At 44.8% G+C, this 25,604-nt stretch overlaps 1 protein-coding gene across 1 annotated transcript in view; it reads right to left on the bottom strand.

Annotated features, from left to right (window-relative positions):
- Adarb2 (adenosine deaminase RNA specific B2 (inactive)) overlaps nt 1–25,604 on the bottom strand; it is a gene marked incomplete at its 5' end in the record, with an annotated part of 191,617 nt that overhangs the window by 44,890 nt on the left and 121,123 nt on the right. Inside the window, 2 exons of the mRNA XM_038334718.1 lie at nt 5,790–5,941; nt 9,687–9,855. Coding sequence (XP_038190646.1) covers nt 5,790–5,941; nt 9,687–9,855 — 321 coding nt within the window. The remainder of the gene's footprint in view (nt 1–5,789; nt 5,942–9,686; nt 9,856–25,604) is intronic.

Genomic DNA, 25,604 nt, shown 5'->3' with positions numbered 1-25,604 from the left:
ACGCAAAAGAAAAATTAGCCTCTCCCAGGGATGAGCCCCACCACCAGCTGGTCATCCAATACAAAGTGGCCAGCCCTGAAAACCACAAACACATAAACAACAAAATAGACTCAGTAGGTTTTATTTCTATATTTGTGCAAAAACAATCTCAGCAGAAAGTATTTATACATTTGTCTATCATCTATCTATCTATCTATCTATCTATCTATCTATCTATCTATCTATCATCTCTATAATAATCAAGAAAGAGGCTATCAATTTGAAAATGTAAGGATGGGCATGGAAGGGATTAGAAGTAAGGGACATGGTACCTGGAGTGATAAAAGGGAATAGGGGACATCTGTAATTATGTTTTAATTTAAAACGTGTTAAACATCATAGCTCAAAACTCTGGAAAGTGTTGGGGATATGGTTCTGTTTTAGAGTTCTTACCCCGCATGAGTGAATCTTTGAGCAAGATTCCAGCACCACATTAACTGGGTGTGGTGTACACTCACACAACCCCAGCAGATGAGGAGAAATAGACAGAGGACTGAGAGTTTGAGGTCACCTTTGGCTACATAGCAAATTAGAGGATAGCTTGGGATTTATGAGAGCCTGTCTTAAGGGGGAAAAAAAACCAAACAAATCAGGCCAAATAAAACCACAACAAAACTACAATAAACAAACACAACACCCTCCAAAACCTAAAACTGTAATCTTTTTTTTCTTAGGCTGCTCTGCTCTGTGTTTCTACACTGATTCAAAGGAAGAAGAACAATTTATGCCACACAGGTTTCTTGGACTTAGAGTCATGTTGTAGTTGTTCTTGTAGACTCTGATAAATCACATGTGGTCACATGACCTTATGCATGTATGTGTTCTGTGTTATATACACATGAGCTCAGGTGCATGTGTTTATATGCATGAGCTACATAGGCGTATGCATGTGCGAGGGAGAGAATGAACGATCCTGCCACAGCTGCGAGCTGCTGAGGGTCAGCACACTGAGGGCTCCCGGAGCTGTGCAGCTGCTGTCTTAGACCTAATGACAGAGTGGGAGTAAGGTGACAAAGAGCTTCAGGGATCAGCTGCGTCAGTGCTCTGTGCCTGGCAGAGACAGAAGCTCGGGAAGGCAGAGTCCTGCCCAGGAGCTTCCTTTGCTTTGGAATGTCTCTTAGATCCCAGATGAAGATCTCATTGGAGCTGGCTGAGTGTGTCTGTGCTCTTCCCCTTCTGTGGTTAACAACACCACACTGACAGTCAGGACTAGGAAAGATGGCTCCCAGTGTTTCATTTAGGAACACGGCCCCTGAGCCCCTGAGTTTCTGGTGTAGGGAAGTTGGAGTTTCTGCAAATTAACTTGTAGGGAGTGGATGGTGCCTGCTTGTGGACCTCTAGGAGAGCTCACAGGAGTTTCCCAGAGGCTCTCTGCAAGTCTGCCTTTGGCCCATTGTCACTATTGTCTTCAGCCCTTTGCTGGCCTTGGAAGAAGCCCCTAAAGGCAAAGACCTGATCACTTGAATTCCATTACCCAGCAGTCCAGCCCTCCTTAAAGGGGAACAATAAAAATAAAATCAGTGTTTGAGGGACAGCGGGAGAGTTGTAGCAATGTCTCTCAGGTGGAAATTGAGGAAGCTGCTCCTGAGAGTGGCTGCCTTCCTCAGGAGGCGTGGGGGATGCCGAGCAGTCTCTCTGAAGGCTCCTTCAGAGGACAGCACACAGTTGGCTTTTCTTGCCCTTATGGAGCAAGGAGGGGAAAATGATGCATGGCTTTTAGCTGATGAGTCCACTTTGCAAGACAGCAAGTGCCTACCTTCTCTGTGCTCCCCGGCGGGCTGGAAGACACCCGCTTAAATCAGCGGTATGCAGGCCTAGCGTCTTGCCTTTGCCTGCCTTATCCGTAGCAACACTGTGAGGGAAAGGCTTCATTTTTCTCCTCCTACCAGCACCTGCCACTTCTTAAAAGCGCCATGAAATAAAAGACATCTGTGTGTGGAAGCGAACCTCAGGGGGCCTCTGAGAATGCATTTGTTTGCTTTTCTAAACCACTGACATTGCAAGTTAGAACCGAAGGCTGAGAAGCCACACTTGGTGCTTGATGTACAGAGACACGGGAAACCCAATGAGCCAGAATGGTCCCCACAGGGGACCGAGGCCTCAGGCAGGGTCGACATTTTTGTGGTCCTCACTCAGCCCACTCCTAACTCCTGCTGGGGCTACAGAGGCTAAGGAGGGAGCTGAATAAATTAGAACTAACTCGGAATGTTTCAAAGAGCTATTGGGAAATGGACCAAATTTCACAAATATCTAGAGACGTTAGTATCATGTAGATCTACCTTGATGGATATTATTAAGAAAATGAATCAGATCCTTCCTTCTATACCTTTTAATTTTCTCTTTCCCTCTCTCTCCCCACCCCCTTTTCCATCCCTCTTCCCCCCTCTTTCCCTCCCCCCAAGCATGCATACTTGCGCGCATGTGTGTGTGTGTGTGTGTGTGTATGAGTGTGTGTGTGTATGAGTGTGTGTGTGTGTGTATGAGTGTGTGTGTGTGTGTATGAGTGTGTGTGTGTGTGTGTATGAGTGCAAGTGTGTGTATGCCTCACCATCAAAAACCCTGGGTTTACAGATACTCCTGGCTTCCTTTTTTCACAAGGGTTTAGGGATTCCAACTGAGACCCTCATGCTTGTACCACAAACACTGTACCCACTGAATCATCTCTCCAGCCCAAGGTGTGGCCCAGACTGGCCTCAAACTCATGACCCTCCTGCTTCTGCCTTTTCAGTATATTTTACCAACATGCATCACCATGACTGGCTAACACATGATATGCTGATTAATTTTTTATTAGTTTTTATTAGTTCTTTGAGAATTTTGGACAATATGTCTTGATCATATTCAACTCCCTTCTAACACCTCCCAAGTCTTTCCACTTTCTTACCCACCCAAGTTTTGATAGACAACTTGATTAGATTACGGAACATCTAGGTTAGTAGAACATACTCTAAGATCTATAAGCACATCTCCAGAGACCATTAGCTCATGAGGGCTCTGGCCTGACTACTGGAGTAATTCTTAATGGATCTGAAACACCGTGATATCACTGGGAGCGGTGAGAAATGGGAGTTGTAGCCTTTGAAGGAAGGAAGCCACTGGAGATGTATCCTTGGGGTTATAGCTTGCCTTCTGTTTTACCTCTGCCTGCTGCTTCCTGGTAACCGTGATGCGAACATACCATGCCTTCCTTGTCATGATGGTCTGACTCTTCTGCAAACATGACCCCAAACAAAGCCTTCTTCATTTAGGTTGCTTTGGTCAGGTGTTTTTATCACAGAGACATACAAACGACCAGACATACAAAAGAGCCCAGAAAGCTCTTCCTGCAGAGACCGTTTGGTGAAACGAAACAGTTGTATGTGTGTTTCTATATAAACACAGCTAACTTTTTCTGGGGTTCATTTGAGCTAAATAGAATATAACATACTTTATGCAAAAAGCAATATAGTATATGAAGGGAATCTGAATCTAAGGAAGTTATCAAACCATTAAATGTGTCGTGCTCAAAGGAAATCTTCAGTGGAAATACATCACACTCCGTGGTTATTAAGGGTTGGTTCTAACCCTCTTTTCTCCTTGTAGGTGAGGTTACATTTATGATCCAGTCTCCAAAGCCAGGAAAGAAAGAACATTTATCAAATTCCTGCTGTGTGCCAGGCTTGCGTAGAGGATGCTCACAAAGACAAAGAAGACACGGGAAAGCAGTAGGTCTTTAAATCCATATATGTTTAGCTCATTTGTCTAACTCTCAAATTGGATAATTACTCAAAAAAGTTCTCTTTTCATTTTTGTCAACTCCATTGCTCTGCCTTTAAGAAAGGGTTTGGCAGGGATTCCTTACATTTCACGTGTTTTAGAAAGCAAACGGGAGAGCCAAGCTGGAGTGAGAATCAGAAAAGGGAACATGCCATCTGAGAAACTATAACCACTGCCCCTAGGAGGATGGGGGGGATGGTGGTGCTCGGCCAACATGAATGTAGACACAGCCTTGGACTAAGGGCAATGGGAATAGAATAAACCAAGGGAGATCACACAAATTTTGAGAAAGTATGTGTGTGTATGCGTGTATGTGTGTGTGTATATACATGTGTATGCATGCATGTGTGTGTGTGGAGGAGGCTGCCTGTTCATTCCGGCCGCCCAGAACTGAAAGAATCACACAGAAACTATATTCTTTAAATCACTGCTTGGCCCATTAGCTCTAGCTTCTTATTGGCTAACTCTTATATCTTAATTTATCCCATTTTTAATAATCTGCATATCACCACAAGGCTGTGGCTTACCAGCTAAAGTTCCAGCATCTGTCTCTGGCAGGGCTACATGGCTTCTCCCTAACTCTACCTCCTTTCTCCCAGCATTCAGTTTAGTTTTCCCCACCTACCTCTATTCTACCCTATCAGGCCAAGCCATTTTTCTTTATTCATTAATGGTAATCATAGCATATAGAGGGGACTCCCACATCAGTGCACATGTCTGTGTGATGGGCATTTTCTTTTTTTTAAAAAACATTTATTTATTTATTATGTATACAATATTCTGTTTGTGTGTATGCGTGAAGGCCAGAAGAGGGCACCAGACCCCATTATAGATGGTTGTGAGCCACCATGTGGTTGCTGGGAATTGAACTCAGGACCTTTGGAAGAGCATGCAATGCTCTTAACCTCTGAGCCATCTCTCCAGCCCGTGATGGGCACTTTCTGTACAAGCTTGAAGACCTGAGCTCACACCTTTAGAACCATGTAAAGCTGTGTGCAGTGTTGAACAACTGCAATCCCAGTACTCCTATAGTGAGATGGGAAGCCGAGACAGGAGAATCCCTGAACTCAGGGGCCAGTGAGCCTGTTGTGCACAGCCACAAGCAACAAAGAAGAAAACCTGTCTAATAAAGTGGAGGGTGAGGATGGATGCTGAGGTTGTCTTCTGACCTCCACAGGTGCACTGTGTCACACATGTGTCTGTGCGTGCGTGTGCGCACACACACATACACACATCACACATATGTGCAAATCAATCAATAAATTAGGAAAGAATGAACACAAAAAAAAGAGTTTGGGAGACTGTGAGTGCGTGTGTGGTATACACACCAATAAGTAGAAGATGTATGCACGTTACAATAATAGAATCTAGCATAATTTAAGTGAGAAGGTAAGAGTCCTTGATTTCTCTCTTTTATTGTCAAGACACAGTGGCATCAGTGACACCAAAGAGGTTGTGGACACCCGCTTCTGTCCTCCCTCCTGGGAATGCACAGTGGTGAGGGAGGTGACTGGCACTGTGGGTCCTAGAGAAGGGCTTAGGAATGGAATTTTTAAGTTAACGGGGACACTACACTTTGGCCCCTGGCTATGTTGCAAAAGTTGAGTTTCTTTCTCACCCAAGTTGCAAATGAAGGCGAAAAGAGCTAGTTTGAGTTTGCTTTCACCCCGCGTAATTCTCATTTGCTTTCTCTTTGGTTCCATTTTCCAGCCTGGGATACAGGGATTGTCTGACCTAGTAAAACAAAGCAGAGTGCTATGGTAATTAAGTAGCTAAGTTTAGACCCCAAACTACTTTTCTGCCAGTGGTCTGAGCATTTCCGACTGAGGTTTTGGAGGTATCTGGCTAATTGTAGCAATGATTCACTTCCATCCATCCATCCATCCACACTACACACAAGATGCCTTGGCCAAGGTGGCCTGGGACAGAGCTTAGCCAGAGGGAACCTGGCCTGGCCTTGTTTATTGACAAGAGGCAAACTTGTGGTTCCTTACAATCTGTGGTGATTTCGTAGGGAGAGTTGAGTCTGGCGTCTCCGCAGGGGGACGTGCTCACGTAGAGATGGAAGAGGATGTTTTCTCGAAGCCTGTAGCCTCCTTCCTTTAAACGAACGAATATTGATCTCTCGGAGTCCTCTCGATGCTTGCTATGGACACAAAGAGGATGTAGGTCACTTACGACAAAACACATGAAGATGTTCCAATCGGTGCTTGCTTTTTGTCTTGTTTTGTGGGGTTAGCAGTTCCCCAGCTTTTACCTTCTCTACGCTCATATGCTGTTTGCCCCTTGCATGAACACTTTGGGAACAGGCCTCAGTGAAACCAGCTGGGAACAAACACAACCAGCAGTAATGTCTATCTTCATCTTCCCTGAGCAGTCACACTTCAGGACTCTCTCTCTCTCTCTCTCTCTCTCTCTCTCTCTCTCTCTCTCTCTCTCTCTCTCTCTCTCTCTCTCTCTCGTGTGTGTGTGTGTGTGTGTGTGTGTATGTGTAGGTCAGAAGACAGCTTCAGGTGTTATTCCTCAGGTACCATCCACCATATATATATATTGACATTGAGTCTTGATTTGGAACTCACCGTGTAGGCTGTAGGCTAGGTTGGCTGGTGAGCCTCAGGGTCTGCTTGTCTCCACTTTCTCAACTCTGGGAATATAAGCATGTGCCACTATGCCCGACTTTTTTCCCTCTTCTATTTAGGCATGAATTCTGAGCGTCATACTTTGGTCTTCATTCTGTATGAGAATCACTTTACAAACTGAAGTGTCTCTCCAACCATTTTAGATCTATCTTTTACAAGCCAGTATCTACCCTCACAAAACCACAGTCCTCTGTGCCTGCAAGTCCCCATTCAGGAGATGTCCTGAGACACTGACGACTAAAGCAGCCTAAGTGGGCGCTAGTGTGTGCAATGGAGGGAAAAGGGGTTCTAAGCAGGGTCTGAGCTTGGGTGCCAGCAAACTAGGTGGAAACAGCAAACAGTGCAGAATTGGCTTTTTAAAAATCATTCAGGGTAGATCTAGAACTAACCCATGCCTCCTAATCTTCGCTTCAGGAAAACCTTCTTCACAGCCTTTAACCTCACATTGTAGCAGGCCTGCCTTCCCAAGGAGGAATGATACCACATTGGGCACTGAACAACTGAGCTGTGTTTTTTCTTCCAGACCCTTCTACAAGGCCCTGCAGTCTGCTTTCTGCCATTCTTGCTGTTTGTACAAGTTCTGCCTTGTTGGTGATAATTTTGCTTTGCAGGGCCTTGAGATCTCATAGGCAGCAAAACGGACATTGTGTCCCCGGAAATCCTTGAGGCTCCTCCAAGCTCAGGTGTTACCACCTCCTTTCTTGTGCCCAAGCAGACTCCTCCATCATGTGTGGCTCTTCTCCTGCAGTCCCGTGAGCAACTGCATCCAGTCTTGGTTCCCTAGTGCAGAGTCAGACCCACGGAGGGAAAGCTCACTTGTTCTTGAGGCCCTTGGCAGCCATTTTTGGTATCCTTCTACAGGACAGGGATGGGCATATCTTTGACTTTTCCAGATAACTGTGCGGTGCCTAAAATGCATCCAAGTCTGGGCAAAGTTGACTGTATTGTCTTCTGCAACACACCTTGAGATGGGGGGGCCTGGAGAGTGTTTCCTACTGAGTTGTTGGGTTTTCAGTAGAAATCCTTCCTCACATTTTGAGAGATTTCCAGCTCTTGTCTATCCCAGTTGACCCCTCACCAGGCCTCCTGGAACTGATGTGGCAATATATCATGCTGCTATGCGCTGCTCAGAGGCTCAGGTAAAAATTAATTGAGTGTATTAAGGTACTGCCTTTATTTGAGCCTGCTTGGCATATATTGGGCCCTTTCCCCTTTGTGTGACTTCTGCACTTGCTAACAGGTTCATGTGAATGAGTCCCTCACTAAAGCCCCTCCGAGAGGCCATTATTAGTGGATTCAAGGAACCCGGTTTCAAACGATAAGAAAGGGCAGCCGGAAGATGCAAAGAAAGAGCATTCTGTCAAGGAGACCCACAGCAATTTAACCACTGTGACTGGCTTGCTTCAGGAATGTGTATGGAGTGTCACATGAACAAATCTACCTGTGCTTCTGCTGGGGTTTATTGTGTCTTCCAGAGAGATTCCAGCTCATACGACAGCCTGCTTTTTCCTGATGGGGACATCAGAACTTCCATCAAATGGACCACATTTCTTAGCACCTCTTCATTCCAGAAAATCATTATTAAAATGTATATGGTAGGCTTAGGAGATGGCTTGGTTGGCAGGCATGAAGATGCAAGTTTATTTCCTACAACCCATGTTTAAAAACATACAGGCTTGCTGGCATGCTTTTTTGATCCCACTGCCAGGGAGGTGGAGACAGAGCTTATTCCCATCCCTCATTGGCCAATCAGATTACCCTATTTTGGGAGTTTCAGGTCGGTGAAACGTCCTGTCTCAGAACAAACAAGGTAGATGGCTTCTGAGAAATGACATCTGAGGTTTGTCTTTGATCTCCACCTGCACATACCCATGCACACAAGCACACACATGCACACACAAGGGTACACGACTTTACTCACATCTCCTGACTTGAAATCTAAAAGTCTAGGGAATGGATAATAATCCCCACGTATTTGGTAATGTGGGGATGTTGGGGAAAACTGAGGCCATCAGGACAGGGTAACTTGACTTCGTAGGACAAGGCCTACAAAGTATTGAATACCTCTATCAAGATGGCTACCGTGTATTTTGTAAGAGCCATTTGCCTTTGGCTCACACAATGAAAACAGCCTGACCCCGAGATTAGGACTGGGGACAGGAAATAAAATGACAGCCCATTTATGAGCTTGGCCCGTGAGAGATGGCCCTAGCCAGACATGAATAATTCTGAACTGTCTAAGAAGCTACGCTAGTTAAGAAATTCTCAAACCCAAACTGACCAGGCTGCTGAGGGGACTCTCTACCCTTTGTAGAAACAGCTGACCTGTGAACCCTGCTTGAAGAGGACACAATTTTGTCAGAATTGAGCAGAAGTGTCAGTGTTAACCTGGCACCTTTCCATGGCCGAAATGAAAGTTTTTCCCAGGGAGCAAGCTCATTGATTCAAGTTATCTCACGTTATACCAAACAGTCTTTCAACTCAATTGATGGAATTGCGGTTTCAGAGAGCAATGACTCCTGTTTCCTGAGAGACAGCCAAGTCAGTTTCCTCCTTCCCTCCCCCTCCCTCTCTCTTCTTTCCTTCCTTTCTCTGTCCTTCACCTTCTTTTCTCTGTCTTTCCCTGTTTTGTCCTCTCCTTTTTGGTGGTTGCATCTTTTTTTTTTTTTTCAAGAAATTCCCTGCGATCCACGGGTGTCTCCTAGAACTGTATTGCTGTCTTGTCCCATTGACATTTGTAATTTGAGTAGCTGGTTGGACAAATAGCTTATTGAAGATATGTATAATTCCAGGGATGGCTGTGCCCTGTGTTCTTGTGGATATCTGAGTTTCATAAAGAAAATTGCTTTTTGAGGGATGTTATTGTGGCTGCCTGAGTGTTTTAGTTGAAAAAAAATAACCAAATGGAATGAGCCATGGCAAGATGTTTTCCTGTGTGTCATGCCTGTGGGCACCTGTGTGGTAACTTGTGTGTGTAACATGGAGGCAAGCAGCATGTTTCCCGGAGTGAGATGTTGGGTGTAATGCCAAATCAGGCAACTGAACACTTCTGTGTCTGTGCAGTTTCCGAAGGGCGCTCCAAGTCTGAATAAACACAGATGCTATATGGTGCCTTGTCAGTTGCTATGTATGGCATCTGCCAAGTGCATGGCACATTCTGAACTGGCTGTGGTTCTCCTTCCCACTGCCTCGTCGCCTGGCTCCTCACTAGCTAAGGTGTGTCAGTCCTGCCCATGCCAGGGGCCCCTTTACCTCAAGTGCAGCTCCAGCTGAGTGTAGAGGAAGTGAAGAAATGCCCGCCTGGCCACAATTTCAGCGTGGCAGTCGTTGACAACGAGCCCCTGGTCACTGATGTGCTCACCGCTGATGCACTTGGTCCCCGAGGACAGGACGATGACCTGCGCCTGTTTGGTGTCCAAGCCTAGGGGACACAGAGGGTGGTCAGAACAGCTTAGCTTCAAGGATGCCACTGCAGGGAACGTATCAACCTTCCTGGAGCCACCAGCCTTAGTGTTTATGGCAGGTCTTTATTGTCAGCCTGACTACATTTAAAATCACCTAAGGAGATTTGTGAGACATGTCTCCAGGTATATTTATAAATCTGTTTCCAGAGAGGACCAAATGTTGGGGAACTTTCATTCTGGATGTGACAGCACCATCCCTTGGGCTGGGAACCTCCGTGGAACAGAAGGTGCTGACAAAGAAAGAAAGTGGAGTATGGATAGTCTCCTTTTCTTTGCTTCCCAGCCCACTAGGGCGAAAGTTTCTCTATCCTATTATGCCACCCTGGACACAATGGACTGAAATCTCTGAAACAATGCACAAAATAGATAGACCCTCCCTTTACATTGCTCTCAGTCTACATCACCACAGCCACACAAAGGTCAGGTCCCAGACTGACAGACGTCATTCTGAGATCTTGAGACTGGGAGCAACATGGTCACTCTTGTGTTTTGCCCCAATGACTGTTGACCTGATGAGAAGTAAAGATTTTTTTTTCTTTTGTAGCAGAAGTTTGTGGAAATATTGATACTAGAGATAAAGGAGAGACAGTCATAGTCAAACTTGTCTCTGGAAGAGAAGCTGGGCCACCTCAGGGGCTTTAAATGGACAGAGGTTGGGCTCTTAGTCATGTGTGCAATAACAATCTAAATTCTACCCCCAGAGATTCTGCCACAGGTCCTTGCCCTCCGGAATGACAGCTGTATCTTCACTGAGACGGAAGTGCACAGAAGGCAGGGAAGGCCCAGGAAAAACCCCTAGCTTGGGCTCTGCCTTGCAGACACATCTGTATTTTCAGGGCGAGAGGTGGCCCCAAGTGTGAGGTGAATATATGGCCCCCATAGGCTCTTGTGTTTGTAAGCTCACTCTCTAGGGAGTGCTGTGTGGGGAAGTTGTGGAGCATTTAGGAGGTGGAGCCTCCCTAGAGGAAGTGGGTCTCTAGGGACAGGGACAAACATTGAGAATTCACAGCTGGCCCATCTCCTGTTCACTCTCTGCTTCCTGACCATGGATGCATGATCAGTTATCATCAGTCACTATGCGTTCCTGCCATGATGCACTATAAGCTCTGGAATTATAAGCCACAACAGACCCTTCCTTTCTTGTGTTGCCTCTTGTCAGCTCTTTTGCCGCAGCAATGAAAAAAGTTACTAGTATACAGGGTGTTGGGGAGACACCTTGGGCTTTTCTTTCCTTCAGCTTTCAGGATCCGCGTGAGTTGTGGGATTCAGATGATGTCATTCCTTCACTTTCTATCCCAAATGTACTTCTCTTTCTCTCTAAGTCCTGCTGGATTCTTTTTTTTTTTTTTTTTGTACTTAGCCCTTTGTTTTACTTAGCACACAGTTGAGCATTGGGGGACACTTGCCTTTCGAAGTCTCATACCTCATTGGAGGTCAACCCTGTAGCCGGACAAGGTCCAGTGGTTTGGAACACTCAAGAGTGTGTGGTTTGCGTACAACTCGTGCCTCAGGAGCAAGGCAGAAAGCAGAATGTAGCTACAGGGCTGATGTTTAGGCCTCCCAGGGCACAGAGGTGTGAAGGCTGGAGACATGACACAGGGTCAGGTTCAGAACACGTCACATGTCAGAGGCTGGGGCGGGGGCTGGGGCTGGGGCTGATGAAGTGGTGTCTGAGGGGAGCGTCCCTTCTCTAGGTTTAAGGTTGGACACCTTATCAGAAGTGGGTGGTCAGGGCAGACAGAGTGACCAGCTCCACTCTGAGGCTACTACATTGAGTGCAGCCTTGAGAAGGAGCTCTGAGCTGTGTCTATGACCATTGCTTGGGATCTGGTTTGACTCTCATCTCATTCCAAGGACTCTGATTTAGGGGCATGTCCTGAATCTTTAAATCTTAAAATCTTTGTATATGTTCATCATACATGGTATTGTATTACACAAGGAAATTTAAAAATGCTCCTTTGACAGTTTCATATTCATACACACACACACACACACATATATATAAATACATTGTAATCACATTAATTTCTTTACCCTTTCTTATCCCCATTTGACCCGCACCAACCTCACTTTTTCTGACAAAGTTCCATTGTCCCACTTCTATGTCTTTTTGCTTTGTTTTTGGCTTTTTTGTGACCCACTGAATGTAATCAGGGCCAGATGGGTAGCCACTGGAGCATGGGCACTCACCAGTGGGTACCACTGAAAACAATGTCTTCCCAGCCCCAAGTAGCCATATACTGCCATTATTTCCCAGGGACGGCCCAGCCCACTTAAGTCCCTCCCACATCTTTGATGGACTATTGATGGGCCCACTCATGCAGGCCCTGTGCAGGCCACCGAAACTGTTATGAGTTCATGAGTACAGTGGCCACTGTATTGCCCAGGAGACAGCATTTTATGGTTCTGCTTTTTATTGTCCGGTTCATACAAAGAATGCTTTAATATAAGCGTATATTGTGCATTTGAACATTTTCACTTCTTCCTCTACGTCTGTTCTCACCTCTCTCTCTCTCTCTCTCTCTCTCTCTCTCTCTCTCTCTCTCTCTCTCTCTCTCTCTCTCTCCCATTAGTGCCCTTCATCTCCCTAGACACTTCTGCTTCTATTATATTATATATATCTATATAAAATCTATACTTCCTGACTCTTATACCTAAGAATAATGTCATGAATCCATAAAAGCAAAGGAAGTGGGGGGGAGTCATACTAGAAATTGTAAAGCTTCCCCCCTCTCCCGGGAGCTGCAGGATAGACGGGAGGAAGCAGGCAGCAGAACTTTCCCTGGCTCAGAGACAAATCTTTTCCCAACTCTGAGGTTTCCTAGAGGCACCAAAGGAGTAGCCCCAAATTATTTCTCTCCTTTCTGGTCTATTTACAGGACACACAACTGCTGGTCTATGGGGCTATAAAACCTGAGAAGTAAATAACTTTTATGGAGTGATTTATAGGACTGTTGAAGTGAGCTTCTGCTAGTGACCTACAGAAGGAATTCTAACAGCTCCATCAAGATCGCCAGAGGCATTTTGTAAAACACCTTCAGTTATCATCTCATCCTCTAAAGACTCTCACTGCAGGGCAAGAGCCAGAGCAGAGAGTTTGGAGGCCACACTGACAGAATGGCCACTTGAAAACGCTCTCTTCGAGGTATCAGAGGGCTGGCTCAGTGGGTAAACTGCTCGCTGTGCAAACGAGAGGTCCTGAGTTCGAATCCCCAGAACTGATGTAATGTTAGGCGCTGTCGCCTGCGTCAGTAATCCCAGCACTCCTACAGTGAAACAGGACCAGAGAGGCCCTGGGAGCTTGGGGGACAACTAGCTAGTAGTGACAAACACAAGAGACCCTGTTTCCAACAAGAGGCTAAGGTTAGGACTGTCACCTGAGGTTGAACTCTGACCTCCACACGTCTACCATGGCATGAGTACACACACACACACACACACACACACACACACACACACACACACACACACAGAGAGAGAGAGAGAGAGAGAGAGAGAGAGAGAGAGAGAGCGAGAGAGGGCGCTCCCTGAATAACCAGTTTCTGACCTATAAAATGGGGGCTACTCCCTTTCTTACCCCACTTTGCCATCTCCAAATTTTTACCTTTTTCCCTGATTTGATCAACTGTTACGAGATGACAAATAGCTCATACTAACATAAAAAAAAAACACTAGACATTTCATGACTTATTTTTCACAAGATAATGCCCATCTACTCAGAGCCAAAGGAACTTGGTCAACAAAACTGGCTCTCTGGAAACCTTGAAAGCACATTCAAAATTTAAGGTCTTTAAAATATGTCATGGCTGCCAGTGTTTCAGAAGACTACGGAGAAGGTCAAAGATGATTCTTTCTCCTGTCCTCATGGATGCAAGTGTGAGCACACATATTCTCCTCACTTTAATGGTGAATTCCTGGAGAATAGAAAGCAGAATCTCCATGAAATCCTCTAAGAAGGGGCTCCCCAGGAGTCTGTGTAATTAGAGAGATGGCTTCAGTCCTTGTTGGAGGATCCCATAAAAATCCAACTTTCAAGATCCCGCAACTGAAAGTCAGAGCATGGGATTGGGCTGCCCACAGGCTCTGCTCTATGTGTGCGCATGCTGCTGTTTGCTGAGGTTCGGATTCTGTGTGGTGTGTGGTAGGAGCAGAGTGCGGGCTTAGCCTCAGATTTTCCTGGACTCTGTTAAATCCTTTGATAAATTTATGTATGAACCGTTTCTTTAAAGAGATGATATGCAAATTGGGCCCCCCAGTGGAGCAGACCTTCCATTTTTAATAAGATTTACTTTTCCAAGCGCAAACAGTGCTGACAGCCTTGTAAAGTACTCGATACAGACTCTAAGTAGAGAATTGCTCCATTGATAACTAAATCCTGAAGCTTGGCTGACCTCCGTCTCTACTCCCACCCCCAGCGTGGATCTTCCTTTGTGGGACAGAATAGGGACGAGGCAGGGAGGGAAGGGAGAATACTTTGCCAAGGGGATCAGATGGAAGCCTAAGGATGGGGTAAGGGAAAGGAGGGCAAATGAGTGCTTGTATTGTCTGCGGTTAACAGGGGTTAATCCACTATCCATGCTACAACCTCCATGGCAGCCAACTGTGCTGAACGAAAAAAAAAATAAAAAAATAAAAAGGAAAAGAACGTGACTGCTTCTAGGCATGGTGGAGGAGAAGTTTTATTGTAGATGTGTGGGAGAGTATAACCAGAGGCAGGGAAGAGTCCAGAGTGGACATGACCAGACTGAGCCATGTGAGGAGACGGGGAGGGGAAGCAAGGGTTAAAGAGAGGTGTGTGTGTGTGTGTGTGTGTGTGTGTGTGTGTGTGTGTGAGGGGTACTAGGTGCAGCAGTCAGAAGGCCCAAAGGTACAAAGATCAGGTAACCAAAATAATCAGGTTATATAGGGAAGAATAGCCCAGCCTTATGAGCTGGAGAATTCAGGGTAGGGAGCCAGGAGGGCCCTGTAACAGGTAGGGACTGAGGGCTGCAGGGAGAATCTGGCAGCTAGAGTCCACTTTGATATGTTAGCCATTTGTCCCAGGTTTGAAACAACACTCCCCAGCTGGGTCTGTCCCTGTCCTCCTAAGTGCAAACCCCTCCACAGACACACAGACACACACACACACACACACACACACACACACACACACACACACACTACCTCCTACCCATTCTCATTGCTCTCCTGGCTCTTCCATTTCTTAGACTTCCATTTCTTAGAAGGACTCAGGTGTCCACGACATGCTGTCTTTCTACTGTCTCCTTCCCTGTGGTGGGATTTAGTTTCTTGATAATCTTTTGAGAATGTTCTCAAGCCGGCAGCTAACCTGCTTTGAGAAAAGCAAAAAGAGGATACAAGCAAAGTCCTAATGCTTTCTTCCCGCAGGAAAGCTGAAAACAGCTACACACCATGCCTGGCACTCTTTCCTTGGGTCCAGTAATCCTCTTGCTTAGTTGTTCCCCAGGCTCCTCCTGACTGGGAGCCCTGCAGGTGGAGCTGACAGTCATTTGTCAGCAGGAGCTAAAGCTACAGGGAGCCGCAGGAGCCAGCTAGTCACCTCTCCCAGGATGCCTAGGAGCCATTTCCTAATTGAAAGAGTTAACAGGATCCGTGGACTGTTGAGGAACACTTAATGAGGACACTCTCTTGATGGAGAAAGCATTTTCAGATTCTAGCTGCATTAAAGCAGGTATTTCGAGTGATGCAAACCAGCATTTCTAACTCTCGCTAAGAATGTTTCAGCATGTAGACGGCTGGCGTACACGGGCTATAACTCAGACTGCTCTTTGAGAGTAGGCACTGTGACTCCTGAGGCCCTGGCTTCTTTTGATTCCATGGAAATTAGAGCCGTAGAAAAAAGAAACTGCTTTCCCTTCGCCCCTCATTAATTCTCAACACTGCTTGACTCCAGGCTCTGCCATATTTAGTACAATTATGTGGCTCAAGAAATGCATTATTTGCTGATTCACTTTTCATTAATCTCACCTACAATGTGCCAGCACCAAGTTAAGTAACACAGGAGACAAGACACTTAAAACATGGCCCTGCCTTTTAGCATGTATTTAGGGAGACAGTATAGAAACAGAAGATCTGTAAAATAAGATCCTCTCCCTCTCTCTCTTTCTCTCTCTCTTTCTCTCATTCTCTCTCTCGTTCTCTCTCTCTCTCTCTCTCTCTCTCTCTCTCACTCTCTCTCTCTCTCTCTCTCTCTGTCTCACATACACACAGAATCATATTTAGGAAGCTTACAGTAGACCTTCAGTGTTTGAGCAGATCCTGAGAAATGGTGTATCTTAGGCAGAACAAATACAGTGGCCCAAGGCATAGACAGGATAGAGAACATGCCTAATTTGTGTGTGTGTGTGTGTGTGTGTGTGTGTGTGTGTGTGTGCGCACACAGCAATGAAAAGTTCATTTTGGTACTAGTGGGAGATTTATATACAAAAGTAGTAGTTCTTAGGCTTAAAAGGCAAGTGGAAATTGATGACAAGATTTTGAATGCCACCCTTAAGATAGACACTGGATTTTACACACTAGACCGTGAGACTGTTAATGAACTTTTTGATCAGGAAAGTGACATTGTTGTCCCTGCATGGGTTCAGTGCAACGTCCTGGATGAGCAGAGGGAGACAGATGAGGTAACAGGCAGGAGGCTGCTGTGGCAGTGTAGAGTCCAGACATCGTGATTCGGGGAGTGGTGAACCAGACAAAGGGGTCAAGAGGAGAGTTTGGGGAGAAGATGACAGGAGTGAAACAAAGGACTGGAAAATTAAAACAGGAAGAGGGGAAAATTAAATGCTTGAGAATTACATAGTAAAAATGAAAGCTATAAAAATTCTTATGAGGGTCAGCTAAGTTCAAGGTTGACAGTCTCAGTTAGGGGAGAACAGAAGATAGATGTCTTGTCCTTATTTCTCCCTCCAAATGCCACAGAGGGTGACTTGATGACATTAGTCTTTTACGAGTTGGAAAATAGAATTCTATATCAAAAATACAAGCAAAAATTACTAGAAACACAAGCTACATTGTACCTTCTAGGAAGACAAGTTTTTCTTAAGTCTCTCACCCTGCAGTTCTAGTATAGAGGTGTGGAATAAGCCCAGAGGGGTCTTCAGTTCTATAAGATGCCGTACTCCCCACTCTTCATCAGATAAAGATTCTACTTGTATTGAGGCAAAAAAATAGTCTTCAAGTCTTGTGAATTTTGGTTCCCATGGATGAATCAAAAGTGTATGAGGTGACATTAGTGGGCAGAAGCCGCCCACTGTTGCCTGGAAATGAGTTGCACCCTCTTTGTGATACTTTGGTTCCATTTCTTTCCTTCAAGGCAGGGTTTCTTTGTGTAGCCTTTGCTGCCCTGAAACTAGCTTTGTAGATCAAGCTGGCCTCAGACTCAGAGGTCCTCCTGCCTCTGCCTCCTGAGTGCTGGGATTAAAGGCTTGTGCCACCACCATCTGGCTTGTTCCCAGTTTGTAAATCTTTAATACTTGGGATGTGCAGTGAATGGCCCATAAATGATGCTTTGTATAAACAATGTGTCTTAGGTCAGGACACCCAAAATCAGAGGCTGAGTTGGAGATTCCAGGAGATAATTTATAGTAAATCAAGAAAGGGCAGAAGCTGGGTGAAGAAGAGATTTTGTTGTAGTCTGAGGTTGACATGACAGAAAATTCTAGGATAAGGTTATCATGCCTCTAGGCAAGGCTGTGAGTTCAGTACTCTGTGAGACGTCAGCTATAGGTATTCCAAGAGCACTGGCTTCCTCTAGCCAAGGCATCTGTCAGGAGAAGACATAGCTATGAGTGGTTCCCTGCCAGTGCATAGAGCAGCAATGCAAGAGAACCCTGGAGGAGCTTGGGTGTGGTACCAGCAACATCTACTCCGTCAAATAATGCTTCGATAGTTTATAAAATGAAAAGTTGTTTGGAACCATCACTGATATTTGGACAACCTATTTTCTCTTAAAATGGCCTTAATTTAGGGCTGGAGAGATGGCTCAGTTGTAAAGAGCATTTATTGCTGTTCCAGAAGACCTGGGTTTAGCACCCACATGGCAGCTTTTCTATAATTCTAGATCCAGGGAATCTGATATCCTCTCTTGACCACTGTGAACATTAGGCACACATGAGGTACAGAGACATACATGCAACCGAAAGCATTTCTATACATAAAATGAAATAAATTAACCTAAATTGACACAATCAATTTGGGTGGTGGTGGTGCATGCCTTTAATCCCAGCACTCAGAGGTAGAGGCGGGCAGATCTCTGTGAGTGCTAGGTCAGGCTGCTCTACAGAGCGAGTTCCAGGATAGCTAGATAGCTAGAGCTACACAGAGAAACCCTACTTAGAGAAACCAGAAAAAAGTGCACAAATTTAGATTGGAGTAAAAGTAATACCCTATAGAATATCATGAGGAAGAACTATTGAAAACAGAAAAACTCTGATTTCTATAAAGTAAACAGCAAAATCATCAAAGATCCCATTCCTCAACCATCCATCTAAGGTTTGTTGAACCCACTGACTTTTAAAATATCAGACAGATGACTTTAAGGTGGTATATAATGTTATGAAACTAAGAAAAGCCTCAAATTATTTTAGAAATGACCATGTTGAAAATACACACTTGATTGAGACTACACAAGAAAGAAAATCACAGACTTTTATAATTTCTAAATAAACTACAATTTACTAAACAGAATAGCTCATTTCTCCCAGAATGTGAAAATAGGTTGTATGTAAAGCTACAATACAAAAAGATAACTATGAACACGGACATAGAGCCAGCATCGGAAAAAAAAAATCATGACTTCAGATAAAATGCGAAAGTAGATTGTATTTAGAATACAATGGAGAAGGATGACCGTGGTCACAGAAACGGAGCCAGTGTCTGGCAAAACACACAGCTTAATGGGGCAACCTGGAGGCATTTCTGCTGCCGTTAGAAGAATGCACAGTGTAGTCCCGTTATTTGGTATCTATGGAAACTACCGCTCAGCACAAGAGAAGTAAATTAGAGGTGCGATAATTGAAAGGAGCAGGTGATACAAGAGCCGTCTGACCAGACTGCATACGTGGCACCCTCAAGACAGCCCAGCTGAAATACAGAGAGTTCAGTAGAACGAGAGGGAGCAGAGCTCACACACCCAAATCAATAGTTTTCATATATACACACAACCACTAGAGAGAAACAATAAAGTGGAAACAAGCCTGTTTATAATAGCCACAAACAAGGTGCTAGGGAAAGGAGGACGGGCTGTGAAGACTAACGCTTTATAACTCACTAACGGGGCTGGAGACACGGACCAGGCAGGTAAGGGTGTTTGCCACCGAGCGTGACCACCTGAGTTTGATCGTCTGAACCCACATGGTGGAAGGAGGGAACTGACTCCTACAGGTTGTCCTCTGAGCCCTACAGGTGTACACTCCCTAGAACTGTAAAAATGAAACACCTCTACTTAAGGGCACTGGCAATATTAGAACGCACCTTAGAGGAGGAAGATTAGCTCCATGAATTTTCTCCCGGTTGATTATAAGGTTAGGACACTAACAGAAACAGCAAGAGTGCTTTCTTTTAAACAACACCTAGCTAAAGCGTAGTTTAATTATTCTTTATTTAAGTCAGAAAAGTGGATTCTCCAGGAAAACCCAGCGAGCACTGGAGCAAGGCACTGATGCTGGGAGACAAACCCTAACTTAGCTGGTAGGGTGCTGGTGGCAAAAGCTTGTCACAGATGACAGTGGAGTGAATGCCTTCTGGGAGCAGGCGGAACAAAGGAGAAAGTGTAGAACTCATTGTGAATACATAAGAGAACCCAGTACAGGCTAAAGCCAACCCTTGAGTCCACGAGGTAGAGAGCACCTAGTCAGCAGCATCTCGTGAAATGTTGTTTCAAAAACTCATTTGAAAATTCAATTGCATCTTCATCTTCCATCAGGCACCAGGGCAGGCGCCAAATGGATTAAGATCTGGATGTGAAACACCAAATAACTGCACCTGAATCCTTACAGTTGCTCTATTTACAGTATGCAAAACTTGTAAGCAACCACAATGCCCTTGTTCTTGAACTTCCTGGCCTCTAGTAGTGCCAAAAACTTCTGTTGTTTATAGACTCCCCAGAAAGACATACCTTGTTACAGTAGCACAAGGGGGCCTTTCTTTGGCATACTGTTATCTACCTAGCTCTAGGAACTTTCTGGCACTGCATTTAATTCATTTAACTTGAGCTAAATAATTCTTACTTCACTTTTTAAATAGAAGCTTCATAACAGCATATTTGATTCTAGAAGAAAACACCACCAGTGTTCTAAAGTATCAAATTAAGAGTAAAATAATATCAATATATGTTAAAGAAATAAATCTCTGATAAATAATACATTTCTATAGAAATTCGAGGCAGAAAGAAAAGATTTTTATTATATACATAGCCTGTCCAAAGGTTTGGTACACAATCTATTCTGATTCAGTTTTCTAGTATCATGTCATGGAGCTTAATGACTCCATAAGAAGGTTTGCACATGTCCGCTGAGAAAAGCTTCTTCCCAGTGGATTGGCTCCTGGCATTGAGAAAGCTTCACCAATGATCAACCCCAGTGATCATGAGCATAATTTCAGTTTATTGCTTGTGTTTCATGTGCCAGAGCTCCTGCCTCTTTGTGCTTTGTATTCTGAGTGTTTGCAGAGAATATCAGTCGGCCTATATGCCTACTTCTGGTCCTTATTTGATTAATATCTGTTTTATGTTCAAGTTTTTTCTTCAATAAATTCTTGTCTCTTGTTAAGTTTCAGTTTCTACGCTAAATTTTTCTCTAGTTAGTTCAAAATCAGGTGGAAGCAAAAATGTACTCGGTGGGCATTTCTGATCTAGAGGCGTAATTGGACTAGAGCTGGGAAAAGTTTGGCTTCTAGCGGGGAGATTTTTCTTTCCTCAGCGTGTTAACTGAAAGTCATCTCTAGGAACTGAAAGAGATCGGTGTCTGCTATGCTCTTATTCTCCAAATACTGCTAGTGCGTCCAGTAAGTTAGGTGTCAGCGTCTTGTGAATTTCAGACAGCACACCTGAAATGGCCACCAGACAGTAGAGTTCAAGGAGGAGGCATCCATGAGGCTCAGAGCATAGATAACTGCATTTCTTACTTACTTGAAATACTGGACAAGTAAATTTAACTACATTAAATTCAATTAACTCCATTGCCTCATGGGGAAAAATTAACTTAAAGAAAATCATGCAAAGTTTAAAATTTGAACACTAATTTTTAGCTATTGTTGTGATATGTTTCAATTCCCATATAATTATATTTATCTATCTCCATATTGTAATGATCTGTCCTGTCCCTTTAAGAGACAAGCCCCGCCCACTCCCTTCCCCATCTGCTGAGGCAGGCAGATCTTACTTCCTGCTTGTAGCCTGACTCTCTTCCTTTTCTGTCTCCCTCTCAAAGTAGCAACTTCAATCTCTCCTCTCTCTGTCTCTCTCTGTCTCCCTCTCTGCTCCTCTATCTGCTCTTCTCTCTTCTCCCCTTCCCTTCCATAACCTAATAAATAAATAAATATCCAACCTCACTCTGCATGTCATGCCTATCCATGTCTTTGTTTCTGGGACCAGCTGCCTTGGGAGACCTGCAGCGTGGTCTTGTGGACTGGCTGCTCTTGGGACCCGCTACCCACTGGCCGCCTCTTGACCTGCAGTGTTTCTGCAGCTGCAGCCGCTTGGGGATCCGCAGCATTTTTATTTTACTATTACACATATGATTATATTTGTCTACCTATCTTTTTCTCTGACTTCCATAGTTAGAACAACACTAAAAATCACGTGTTCTGTTGTTGCTTATGTTCATAACGAACTGTGTGTTCTTCATACAGGAGCAAGAGTGTTTGGAGCAACTGAAAGGCAGGCAATTCAAGAGAATCTTAAAAGTAAGTATGAGTTGGCACTGGTGTATAGGTTAAGTGAAAATTCAGGGAAAAGTATTGATAGTATGAAGGGCACATTTTTCTCTATTTTCATTCATCTATCCCCATGATGAGTATTGATTTCTCCTGAAAGTGAGGATAGGCAACTTGTCCCTTGTCTTCAGGTCCGGAACCCTGTGTCACCGGCACAGTCACAGGTCGGGGAAAGAGGCTGGCATGGTAGGAAAGAAAGAATTAGGATTATGGACATAACAGACCTGTGGGTGTCTGCGAGGGTGGGAAGGGGTGAACGAAGGGGTCAGGTCCGTGATAGAGATGGGGAGACAAGGAACCTTTGCCTGTGCTGAGGGCTGTCTGCCAGATGAATCGGGGAACAGAGTTTCATAGGAGAAGTGTCTGAAGCCATCACACCCTGGAGGTGTCAGCTGGGTCATATGTAGCATGCAACTGTGAGAAGAATGCAGTGGGGCTCCAGCCTGTGGCCATTCCAGCACCATGACCCCTTCCTTCCAGGGATCTCTCCCTGGAGGGGAATGGACCCCCCCAGCTGGACGTCATGCTGCCTTCACCAGTGCTGAAGGAACTAAGAGTCCTCTTGTGAAACACACCAGTCAGGTTAACGCCCCTCCCCTGAACTGGTCTAGTCAGCGGACTCTCACTATTAAACATACAAATGTGACAAAAGAGCTTCGAGTTTCTTGTCAAGGCACAAGGCTGCACTGTGGAAAGAACATACCTTTGCCAGGTCCCTGGAAGTCCGTCTTTTGGTAACATTTCTGGGTCTTGCATGTGACCAGGTGGCTTTGAGGGTCACAAATGCATGAACAAAACACAGGCAGGATTTTCATCTCTCCTATGGGCTATAAGCTGCCAAAGTCACAGTTTGGAAAAGACATTTTTTTTTTTTAAAGCTAGGTGTGGTGGTACACACGTTTAATCCCAGCACTCCTGAGGCAGAGGCAGAGCTCTTGGAGTTTGAGGTCAGCATGAACTATGTAGAGAGTTCTAGAACAGTCAGAACTATCTAGAGAAACAAAATCTTGTCTCAAAAAAATCAAATCAAACAAATATACAACACACACACACATACACACCACACGAAAGAAACAAATGAAAAGAAAAAGGCTCTTTTCATTGGATTGGGTAAGCAGATTATCTCACATTGAGGTTTGCACGCATGAGGAACATAGAGAGTTCAGGGGTACAAAGAACTCCCAACTCTGCTGACACTCCAGACACCATGGTGACCATCTGCCTCAGTGCTCACATCTCAAATTCTGTCGAGCGCTTCATCAGTGAATCTTACAGCTGATGCTCACTCTATGACTCAGCCACAAGAGCCCAGCTTCCTGAACGTCAGCATAGCTCTTGTTAGAGTAACTGCAGTAATTACATACCCAATAGCATCCTCTAGCACGCCACTTGTTAGAAAAATTCTGTAATCACAGACTCGTTACCATTCTTTAAAGAGAGAAAAATATGGGTTGGAGATTAAGCTCAGTTGGTAAATGCTGGCCTGATTCAAATCCTAGCACCACTCAGACTGGGCACTGTGGCCCATAACTGTTATCCTAGCCCTTAAGAGGTGGGGGCAGGAGTATCAGACGTCTAAGGCTACATAGTGAGCTGAATAAATAAGACCCTGTCTCAAAAAATAAGAGAAAATAGAAATAAAGAAAAGATTCTTCTATAGGATATACCTCTCTCTCCCTTTTGATTAGTGAGACTGTCATTGGGAAGAATACTAGCTTGTTTGGCAGGAATCCTGGTGAGCAAAGAGGATAGGTCCAGTTGATCTGAGGTCTTAGTAGAGCCAAAAGTGAACCACTATTTGGATTTCAGGATGCTAACAATGAATGCTTCTTCTACTCTAACCACACACATACATTTTCCTTCTAAAATGCCTGGGGCTTAGGATTCACATGCATTCTTGATAGGAATGTGATGGTCTCAGGTGCTTTGCTGAAGATTTTTTCCTGCTGTGTGGATGGCAGTCCCTGAGCTGTATGTATTGAGCGTTGTGGGGAATAAGCCTGCACACTGATTACACACACACTGATCTCTCCAGGAAAAGCCCAGCTTGGAGAAAGGTACCTGGCGGATCCTAGACACAAGGCTGAGGCTATTTATACTCATTGACCATGTGGGATCAACTCAGGCCCTGTGGCCACCCTCACTACAAGTCCAAAGAGGCAAGTTCATGGCCAGGAGTGAGAACAAGGTTATCAGTCGGGTAGTGAGAAAACTGAACTGTCTCAAACTTGATATTTTAGAAGTGGGGTTGGAGGTGAACCTGGGTGCCACCAGAGCTAGCCACTTTTCTTTGTGTTTTGTAGTAGGAGGCTGCATGGTTTGCTGAGCACCATAGCTCTAGTTAGAGACGTACTGGTTCACGCACGTGTCTGTGATTTCTAGCGAGTCAAACGTGCTAGTCTAACTTGCTTTCTGTTGCTGTGATGAAACAAATGGCCCAAGCGCAGCTTGGGGAAGAAAAGTTTTTCTCAGCTTATACTTCTCGGTGACAATTCCCCATTGAGGGAGTTTGGGCAGAAACTTGAGGTAGGAGTACAGGCAAGGACTGTGGAGAAATGTTGCTAACTGGCTTACTCTCTGACTCTCAGCTTTTTTTCTTATGTAGCCTGAGACCTCCTACCTAGCGATGGTAGACTCCACAGTTGATTGTTGCCACCTGTTTCAGTCACCAGGCAAGACAATTCCTCACAGGCATGGCATGGGCCAACCTGATAGAGACAATTCTTCAACTGAGGCTTCCTCTTCCCAGTGACTCTAGGTTGTGTCAACGTGGCGCTAAAAATCAAAGCAGTGTACATGCTAATACCACCTTGGAAGGAAGTCTGAGGTGGAATCTGATTTGGGAAGTGTGCAGGCAGATAAACACAATCATATTTCAACCATAGATTTGACTTCGTCTGCATGAAAGCAATGTGGCTGACACCTACCTCCCATTTTTAACACCTAAGAGGACAGAGGCTAGATAGAGAAGGATAGATAGAGAAGCCCCAACAGTCCTTCCCACTGCCATAGGCCTTTCTGCAACTCTTCCCAACACAGCTAATGACTGAGTCATTTCTCAACACTGTACCTAAAAAACTAAGAGATTTAAGGCTTCGTGAGATATGAATACATACATTGATAGGCTACCTGCTGGTTTAGCAAACATTTATTTGCTAGTTAGTTTATATTGCTAACTTCACACAACCTAGAATCACATAGGAAGAACATCAGACTAAGGAACTCTGCAGATCAGGCTGGCCTGGGAGCATGTCTGTGGGGAATTATCTTGACTGATAGTGGATGTAGGAAGACCCAGCCCACTGTAGGCAGTTCTCTTCCCTAGGCTGGGGTTCTGACTAGTAGTAGAGAACTAGCTGGAAGCCAACAAGCCACCCAGGCTGTGTTTGTTCTCTCTGCTTTAAACTGTGGAGGCAATGTGTCCAGCTGCTTCAGTTTCTGCCTTGACTTTCTCTGAATGATGGACTGTAACTTTGGAATTGTAAGGCAAACAAACCCTTCCTTTCCCATGCCAAGGATACTTGTCACTACAACAGAAATGAAGCTAGAACAAACTGGTTCCTTCTTCTCTTGGTTTTGCTATAGGGACTGAAAGCAAGATTCTTCCTTCCTGATTGAGTCAGTTATTCTTTTATAAAGATATAAGGGGGGCGGGGAAAGGCTGGTCCTCAAATGGGTGACTGGTCCCATGAGGGGTAGTGGTGGGTGACCTGAGGCCTTGTTGGGTCCCCCAGGCCTCGGCGAGTCCCCTGAGACC

Source organism: Arvicola amphibius, chromosome 6, assembly GCF_903992535.2.
Source record: "Arvicola amphibius chromosome 6, mArvAmp1.2, whole genome shotgun sequence".
Lineage (NCBI taxonomy): Eukaryota > Metazoa > Chordata > Mammalia > Rodentia > Cricetidae > Arvicola > Arvicola amphibius.
The sequence above is the reverse complement of the archived record's forward strand: the minus strand, read 5'-3'. Positions and strand labels throughout refer to the sequence as shown.